The 10,266-nt window shown below is 37.6% G+C and overlaps 1 protein-coding gene across 1 annotated transcript in view; it reads left to right on the forward strand.

The window, feature by feature from the left end:
- ADAMTS19 (ADAM metallopeptidase with thrombospondin type 1 motif 19) overlaps positions 1–10,266 on the forward strand; it is a 253,350-nt gene that overhangs the window by 210,694 nt on the left and 32,390 nt on the right. The window contains exon 19 of the mRNA XM_035014047.1: positions 6,853–6,988. Within this exon, the coding sequence (XP_034869938.1) occupies positions 6,853–6,988 (136 nt within the window). The remainder of the gene's footprint in view (positions 1–6,852; positions 6,989–10,266) is intronic.

Consider the following 10,266-nt stretch of genomic DNA (forward strand, 5'->3'; position numbering starts at 1 on the left):
GGATTGCATTGAATGTGTAGATTGCTCTAGGTAGCATTGACATCTTCACAATATTTGTTCTTCCAATCCATGAGCATGGAACGTTTTTCCATTTCTTTGTGTCTTCCTCAATTTCTTTCATGAGTGTTTTATAGTTTTCTGAGTACAGATCCTTTGCCTCTTTGGTTAGATTTATTCCTAGGTATCTTATGGTTTTGGGTGGAATTGTAAATGAGATCGACTCCTTAATTTCTCTTTCTTCTGTCTTGTTGTTGGTGTATAGGAATGCCACTGATTTCTGTGCATTGATTTTATATCTTGCCACTTGACTGAATTCCTGTATGAGTTCTAGCAGTTTTGGGGTGGAGTCTTTTGGGTTTTCCCCATAAAGTATCATATCATCTGCAAACAGTGAGATTTGACTTCTTCTTTGCCAATTCGGGTGCCTTTGATTTCTTTTTGTTGTCTGATTGCTGTGGCTAGGACTTCTAATACTATGTTAAATAGCTTGGTGATAGTGGTAGTTATGTCCCTATTTTTTATTTCAAATGGGTTATTTCATAAAATAGTCCTAATTAGACACAACCTTTATATGATTTGCACTTGAATAGACCTTCTCTCTCAAATCTGTTCCATTGTGTTTAGTGAACAGTTTTCAATTATCTCTATGTTAATTGGGTACATATTCCTTTCAGTGTCAACACATTTCTGGACTTTTGGATATTATTTTCCTTTGCAGTTCATAAATTAAGCAGATGGACAGGATTTTAAGAATCGCATCACATCTAACTTCATATTGTCCATTTTATAGCCTGAAAGATCTTTGTAATCTTTCAGCATATTCATGAATTGAAGGACAGTCAGTTCAAAGCACAGAACATTGGAAACAGATTCATGCAAAATTTATCTTCAATGGCAAAGAGAAATAATAGAACTATTTTACTTCACAGGACTGTATTAAGCAAGAGCAAATAAAATAACACAGAGCAATATAAAATTTCAATGTTTGACATGTTATTTTTTTGGATTCTATTGTAAGGCATTAGATTGCCAGCAATAAGTGGGAAAAGAAATTTTTTAAAGATACCTACTGTCGTGTAGCTAAATGATCTTTTACATTAGAATCTCAAACTGTTTTAGAATGAAAACCTGACTTAAGGTTAATTCACTGTGCATTTTAATTATTTTTATTAATATCAGTTATCACAAGATATGAAAAGCCTTTTAGAAGGAATATTTTTAAATATCAAATGGATGTTGATGATCTCAGGAAAATTTTTCCAACAGTATAACATCTGTATGCTTTTTGGCACCGTCTTTTCAAATTCTAATGATAGTTTTAGAACTGTTTGAAAGGATATATATCATTTCATATTTTAGCATTGGCCATTGAAATTAGTCCTTTTACTTTCAAACAGCTTAAAATGTATTTGGGAAATAAATGTTTACTTTGCACTGGTGTTCTGAAGCATCTACAAACTCTTTGAAGGAATGTTTTAAGTTTATTTTGGCACCTCAAAAGTATGGTTCACCGGATAAAGTTCTTTTTTACATAAAAGACCTGTTTTAAGTGATCTTGGTTTTGAGAGGCATTCGAGATCTATCATTTCATAGTATCTGAGGGTTGTGCGTTGAATTAGCATTCCTCATACTGCATACAGTAACTGCGTTACTCTAGAATTTATTTTGAGCTGGTGGATGGATTAGTGATATAAAACCTCTAGAGTAAGAGCCCCCCAAATTCAATAATCCCTTTTGAAATAAATGAATAGACATGTTTTTAGGAAATCTAAATAGATACAATTTGAAGGGGAAAAAAAAATAAGACAATATTCCACGTTCTTCACTTTAGTCCAAACCCAACCAGCTGAAGACTCTCACTCTGATATCCTTTAGACACGGCTTTCTTTGTGCGTGAACAGATTCTAAGGCTCCGAGTAGAATACCCCTATCTTTTTGCCAGTGCAGTTTGTTTCCATTTTTCCATTCTAAAGACACATTGCCTGCACCATAATAAATGTTATTACCTGAAGAAAATGCACCAAAATATATTTTTTTCTCTGCATTATTTCATTTCAGTAATATTTAATAGTTTTAAATTCTACTTTCTTTAATAAGAACATTTTTATATTAATGTGAACTCTTTATAAACTCATATTTTAATACCTACAAAATTCATTAGCTAAAATTGCCTTAGATAACTATCTCCCATAACTAGTCATTTGGTTTGCAAATGACTTTTCACCATTTTAGGAAATAGTCTTAAGATGAAATTCTTAGTACAAAAAGCACTTTTGCCTTGAGTTACATTCTTGTAGTTCACTCATCGATTTCTTTACCAATACCAAATACACACTCACTGTTGCTGAGTAGTCCAATGATGAGTGCTTTTTGCTTTTAGTGGATTCACTGTTCATTTAGTAGGCATCAGCTAATAAAATCACTGTACAGAGTGATATGGGAAGATGTAGAAATCATTCCAGGGATATGCATAGGTGCAAAGGCACTGAGGTTTGTGAGAATGTTTATCTAGGGTGCAAAATATGAGGATCAAGGAGTGGGAGATACTTTGACCATTTTCTACTTTTTTATAGAGAGAAGCTAGTGCATGAAGATTCCCGAGTGTTATGCTAGCACTCGAGTTAAATTTGTCTTGAAAGTTATGGGGTCCCATTAAACTATTTATGTGCATGGGAATGATAAGGTTAGGTTGGATTATATATTGGGTGTTGTAAACAATACAAAATAAAAATATTTTCATTTAAAAAAGATGAAATAGTCATTTTAATATTAAGCCCAAGCCCTGAGGGAAAATTTTTATAAAAATGTCAAAAAATGGCTAAGAATTAAATGGCATGCACAATTTTGGATGTTGTTCAATTTAAAAAACAATGAATCGTGGGTCACTACATCAAAAACTAATGATGTATTGAATGGCGACTAACATAACATAATAAAAAAATAAATAAATGTATGCTAAAAAAAAAAAAACCTTACGTATTTCTAAGTGCTCAGGGAAAAACCCTTCGTCCTCAGTAAAATACACTTATTTTTGGTTCATCTTGCTGGCCATTGTTAGTTCGATAACAAATAAATAAATAATTTGAGAGAAAATTATAAAGACGAATGAACATATGTAGTCTCAGTCTTATAGAGGTTCACAAGTTTTTAAAAGTTTGGAGCATCCAGTAAGATAGAGAGAATTTCAATAATGTATATTGAAACACTGAACACACTCCCAAGAACAGGTTTCCATATTTATGATGCCAGTTCTAGAAATGTGATCTACATGGATAGAACATACTTTTATTAAAAATATCCATTTCATGGGGTTAAACACAGAGCCTAGAAAAAAATATCAGCTTATATCTGAGAGTGGAAAAGAAGGCACCCGATCTAATATCTAGTCTTTGTTAAGTATCTTCAGAGAACAAAGAAAGAGTCAATACATAAAAATTACCGTTCGTTTTCAGATTTTGCCCACACTCGGTAATGAGACCAATTGCATAATGGTTATGTTCTTATATTCCTAGTTGTATTCAGAACATCGAAACTGATTTCCCCAATGCTGATTTAATGGGAATGAGCCAGAGGTGAAGTTAATTGCCGTAAAGCAAGTAATCCACTGTCAACAGCTTGCAGCTACTCGTGGTTCAGGCAGGAAGCCAGTTACTTCATCACTTTCTGCCCGTCCCTAGGTTCCACAGTATTGGATGCATTGTTAATACTGCTATTAGATGCTAGAATGGAAATTTCCTGTGTTGGCTGGAACATAAAAATATATAAAAGAAAAAAGTCAAACAATAACATTTCCATATGGCTTTAAGATCTAGTTGTATTTTCATAGGCATGGTGTGCCTGGAGCTGAGCAATAGATTTCTTCCCCCCAATTCTGTTGTTTTTGTTCAATGAAATTTTTAAAAAGTAGGGCCAAGCTTATCCTATCTGCCAAAACATGTATGATGTGAGCTTCCTTGCTACACTGTGGATGGAGAAGTCCCAATTCACAATCCCATGCCTCTCTACTTTTTTTTTTTAGATTTTATTTATTTGACAGAGAGAGAGAGATAGCGAGAGCAGGAACACAAGCAGGGGGAGTGGGAGAGGGAGAAGCAGGCTTCCCGCCGAGCAGGGAGCCCGATGCGGGACTCGATCCCGGGACCCCGGGATCATGACCTGAGCCGAAGGCAGACGCTTAACGACTGAGCCACCCAGGCGCCCGCCTCTCTACTTTCTTAGAACACCAAGGTGATCCCTGAAATGACACAGGTATCTCTGTCTCTTGATATATCAACACTTACACTTAAAGGATATTTTTCAAGAGCTTAATATGTTAGCTCTAGGGGAGTATAACTAAAATTATGTATTTTCTGAAGAAAGTAAAAAAAATGCCTTATAATTAGCCCTGAGTTATTTACCTCATAACTACATATATGATCAGCAAAAGTTCTCTGGATAATGTCTGTTAGTCATTTTTTTCGTATTGTAGTTGGCAGAAAGCCACTATTTAAATTACTTCAGGCAACTCCATCTATAATGCAAAAGAGTGTCTTATGAATTTGAAGCCTTTAAATTAGATTTTAAAGCTAACATTTAGATTTAATGAGAGTAACCTGCATGTTAATCCTGCTTTAAAGTAGGCATCATTGTAATGTAGAAGTTGTACTCACATATGTTAGCATTGTACGGAATCTGCACGATACCTATTTAGTATGAGCATCAGGTCATAAAGGAGCACCTGGAGCATAGGAAACTAGGAGGAAGTTAACTACAACCCCCTTGTCCCAACTTTTTTACACTTAGGTAACTACCTTGTGAGGCCAGTTTTCTCTGTGAAAGAATGAACATAAGCCTCTTCTGCTTTTTTTGCAGTTTATTTGAAAATTGAAGTTGGTAGGTATTGAACACTTGTTATGAGTAAATCTAATGCCACACTCCCCCCCTTCTTTACCTACCAGAGAATAGCCTGGGCAGCCCCAAAGCATTTACCCCAGGCGTCAAACGTTGTCTCTTCTCTACCAGATCCCATCAGCTCACCTGACCGTGTGAGGTGCACAGGGCAGGCTTAGCGGACTTCTGAGCGGAGATGTTCATTCACGTTGCAACTGGCCATAAAGTCCTGCAGTTCAGCCCACGTTTTATTTTCCAAGCTGGGAAAAGACCTTTTACCTGCCTGGCATTCTGTTGTCTGCATTGAGCTCCCATAGAATAAGTTGCATTGCACCAGACCTGGAATTCTCCAGATAAGGCATAATTGGCCAACATTGTGCTGCCTGTACTGGGACATGAAACTGAAGATAAAACTAAATGATTTCAATAAATGATATGCAATAATCATAGATATAATTGTTCGTTACCACACACACACACATACACACACAGCAGGGGAGAGAGAGAGGTGAGAGAGGTAGTCATTTTTTTGTAGACTAAAAATTGTCCTGGACTGTGCTCAGTGTTGTTGAGAGGGAAAGGAAGGAAAGATCCTAAACCTATACCTGTTCTTCTGCCTTCTCTTGGGCCACCCTGTTGCCTCTCCCCATCCCCCATTCAGGTCAGAGATACTCAAAAATTATTCAAAGTAGCTCTCTCTCTACATTCCTTCTTTCCTTCTTTCCTGACACCAGCCTTCCCTCTCTGTTAATTAAATGACATAGTGACCTCTCTGCCACCAGCCCAGGCATATTTGGCATGACCAGCATGAATGCTCTGTTTCCTAATTATCACTGCATGACAGTCATCGGACCCTAACTAATGGCCTTGCAGTAGAGACCCAGAAGACTTGTGATTATTTTCTTAATCCTTTATGACCCATCTGGCTTTAAAATTGTTGGTTGATTTAATTACTTCATAATGTCAATCAGTTAAATTAGATTATGAAATCTTATATAGATATTTAGACTTTTGTAGAGAAAGAGAATTAACATGTGTCTAGTAGGCTCTTTAGGTGCAAGAAGAAATAATGAAAATCTTGTCAAGTAAGTGTGCTTATAGGGCCCAGATAAAAATAAATACACCATACAAGTGGTCATTTTTACCTCCTGTAATCAGACTTTATCCTAACAGAGAAAGTAGAAAAGCAATTCTTCTGAAATCTGGTGAAAAGTCCCATGGCCTTTCTTAGAGAACATCACAATAAACAGGGAATGAGGATTTCAAGAATTCCTCATTGCTCTAGAATACCTTCATCAGAGACAGTAAGAATAAAGTTCTGAGTTACACTGAAAACAAGCTTGCTTTCCATAACTTACTACATAGTACTGATGGTGTACAGCCAAATGATAAAATATGCATGCGTGTTTATGTGCTTTCATGAAGACATACAGGTTGTTTACAAATTACAGCTTTCCACCACTTAATGCTAAAAGATGGCATAGTCCTTACTAACGAATCTTTAATTAATGTCTTGGCACCTTATGCTGCCACAATCCCTTGGGAATGTAAAACTTGCTATTTAATTTCTTTTGTTTAAAGACTTATTTATTTATTTGAGAGAGAGAGAGAGCACTCACACATGTGCCAGCTGGGGGAGGAGCAGAGGGAGAGGGAAGAGAGAATCTCCAGCAGATTCTGTGCTGAGCGTGGAGCCTGACTTGGGGCTTGATCCCATGACCCAGATCATGACCCTGAAATCAAGAGTCACTCAACCGACTGAGCCACCCAGACGCCCTGCCATGTAATTTCTAATGAGGAAAAAAGTGACCATTTATCTTCCTTAAGCCTAGAGATGCATTTTTATGTAAATTATAAATCATATCTTCATCGATCTAACTTAAAATTCCTTTTGAAGTCTGAAAATTACAAACCTATGCACACCTCCTAAGTCATTTACATAAAGGCCTATAATTTCTTTACGTGTTTGTTTGCTCTTTTCAGGAGAAAGGAAGACAACAGTGTCTTGCACAAAAATCATGAACAAAAACATCAGCATCGTGGACAACAAGAAGTGCAAATACTTAAGCAAGCCTGAACCACAGATCCGCAAGTGCCATGAGCAGCCATGCCAAACAAGGTAACCAAGTCCCACCACTTGTGAAAACTCCATGTGGCCCCTAGATTACTAACGCTTAAAACATACTCAAAATATCAACAAAATCACTTTTTCCTAAAGACAGTGCAAAGGAATATGTACCAAAATGTAGGGTTTTAAATAGGCAAGGTCTAGGAAAGACAGATCATTGCCTGAATGGAAAGAGTATTAAAGCAGCAAGGCTAGGATTTCCCTCAACTTTCACTGTATTCTCCACAGTGTGAAAACAACTAAGTGGGACGGACGAGGTGTAATTAAAATTATGTGGTCATCTGTTGGTCACTTCTTCAAAAATCTGGTTATGAGTTGAATTTAGCTATTTGTTCTTGAATTCTCTAAAATGATGTGTTAGAACTTGCCAAGGATGTTATAAACCAAAGCAGGACTGGCTGGGACCCAGTCCCTCACAGGACGCCAGGGACAGTGTGGTCCTCCTGGTTCCCCAGGCTGCCTCCTCACTTCCTCTCCCAGAGCTCCCCCAGTCTGACTGCCTGATTCCTGACCTCTGCTCGCTGGATCCCTGCACTGGGTCCTAGTTACCAAACAGTCAGCTGTTTTGGTCTCCTGTGACTTCCCCAGTGAGGATGAGGCAACAAAGTCGGCAAAAACCTCTTGAGTAGGAAATAAGACAGTGATGCTGAGCCGCTGAAAGTGGTGTAGAAAGAGGACTGTGCCTTAATAACCCTCAGAGACGAGGAGCCCGAGTCTAATTTGGGAGTGAGCTAGCAGCAAGGCTGTTTGGAGCAGTTCCCATTATAGGGCTCCTTGAAAACTAAAAAATTTTCATGAAGACATACAGGTTGTTTACAAATCACAGCCCATATAAAAATTAATGGGCTTAAGTGGGACTGACCCCGGTGTCAAAGGTCCTAAAAGCTTTCAGAGGTAGAATGATAAAAAAAGTGTTAGGCTGCAGTGATTCCTCTGGAATACAGGGACAGGGACATCTGTTGGGTCTTGACACTCAGAGATCTGTTGAGGCTCAGTGAGTGAGGGTGTAGTTAGTTGTGAGTTCCTAGGGAGCTGCAGAGATTGATCGCCCCTCCCACTGGCTCCTGCACTATGTGAATTTACAGGTCCTGCATCTCAGATATGCAAAGAATCTGTGGCTTTGTAGTGGTCTGTAACTAATAGAATATTCTTCCTGACCCTCCACTACAGTAAGTATGGAGGGAGGAGAAACAAAGTTGCCAATTAACTATGTTTAAACCTCTCTGTCTTAATCTCTTTGGGAATTAGTGTCATCCAGGCTAATGCTCAGTTCTTCTGGCTTCCCTGTTCCGCCCCCCGCCCCCTTCCGCACCTCTGATGTAGCACTGATCCTGAGTTCCCTCTGTTTCTGGCTTACTGCCAAACTCAGTTATGAAGCCCTTCAGATCCAGCTCATGCTATGTTAATGAGAGCTTAAAGAATTTGGAAAATCCTTTCTTCCCTTACAATGCTGAAATTTCAAGGTTTGTTTTTCTGTAGATTTGGTGTATTTAAGGTGACAAAAGCTGATTATCAATTTTTCCTTTCCTTTGCACTCCTGCTCTAATATTCTTGTCCTTCCCCAACCCCCAAGGAAAATTAGGCTTCTAAGGAATAGGACAGAAGAATGAGACGTAAAAGGATGTGCAAAAAGATAAAAGCACATCAATATACTCTCAGTACCTGGCTTTCTGCTTTTCAGGGTAACTTCATAAGTAGAGGAACTAATTAAGCTTTTTTCTGAGGCAATGTAGTAATCAACAGGAAAATTGACCAAGGGAATTATTGTTACCTGCAGTCGGGTCTTTGACTCCCTTCCGTTCAGTGCTGGACAGATAGAAAAGCAGAATTTTTGGCCTTTGCCCTGTCAGCTAGAGAACTTGGATCATTTTTGTTAGTACCATTCATAAGAATTATCTTTTTCTTTATCTCTTTTAATAGATATTAAAATGCTAATTTATCTTGTGTTAAATTATTTGCTAAAATATTTCAAAACACCATTTGTTTCATATACCATGTAACTTTTCCATTTGGAGGAAAGAGCACTGGCTTTTTCTGATTTATCAGGAATTCTTGGAGGAGTTGGATTTGAGGACTAGAGCATATTTGTCACTTCCTAAGTTGGTCTGTAAAGGATCAGAATGTACAATACACACCATTTATTGTTCATTCACTGACCTCAGCTATCTTGGGGGAAAATACCTTGCTAATGACTTGGTAAAATGAATAGTTTTAAAAGGTCACTACACTTCTGAGTGAGAAATTTTTGCAGCTGGACACTGCATGTCTTTTTTGTTAGAGATTATTATCTTCCTTCTCTTGGAAAAGGAGTCAATATATTGCAAACCACCAAGAAGCAATGTCAGTGAGGTTAACCAAAATACTGAAAAGTAAGAAATGGACATGAGCAATTATTGGGGGTCATAGTAAGAAAACTTTCTGTGACTTACTGGCATAGCATAACCTTCGTTCCAATTTCCATTTACATTTATTGAAAAGGTCACTAAACAGACTGGTGGAACCCTATGTGCCAAATATAAAATATATCAATGCAATAGTAAATAACTTTGGAAGAAGGAATCTTAAAGATAAGGAAATGGGATAATTCCAAACTAGATTAATTCTAAAATACAAAGAGCTTTATTAGAATGCATTTTACATTCTAGTTCTTATTTTTGAGCAGCTTTCACAAGGAATGGAAAAAATAACTTTTGGGGCACCTGGATGGCTCAGTGGGTTAAACGTCCCATTCTTGGTTTCTGCTCAGGTCATGATCTCAGGGTGATGAGATGGAGCCCCACATTGGGCTCCGTGTTCAGCTCCCAGTCTGATTGGGACTCTCTCCCTGTCCCCTCCCTGCCCCCCGGCTCATGCTTGCATGTGCTCGCTCTCTCTCTCTCTCAAATAAATAAATAAATAAATTTTTTTTCTTTTTTTTTCCTAAAGATTTTATTTATTTGACAGAGAGAGATAGTGAGAGCAGGAACTTAAGCAGGGGGATTGGGAAAGGGAGAAGCAGGCCTCTCTTCGAGCAGGGAGCCCAATGTGGGGCTCGATCCCAAGACCCCGGGATCATGACCTGAGCCAAAGGCAGACACTCAATGACTGAGCCATCCAGGCACTCCATAAATAAAATATTTTTTAAAAAAAGAAAAAGTAACTTTTATCATTATACTGAGGATCTCTAAAAATGTATTTTATTTAAAAAATATGAGATTCCATGAAACTGCAAATACTTCTTTATTTTATTTTATTTTATTTTATTTTATTTTATTTTATTTTATTTTATT

The sequence above is a fragment of the Mirounga leonina genome, unplaced genomic scaffold (genome assembly GCF_011800145.1).
Source record: "Mirounga leonina isolate KUSES-001 unplaced genomic scaffold, KU_Mleo_1.0 Mir_168, whole genome shotgun sequence".
NCBI classification, from domain to species: Eukaryota; Metazoa; Chordata; class Mammalia; order Carnivora; family Phocidae; genus Mirounga; species Mirounga leonina.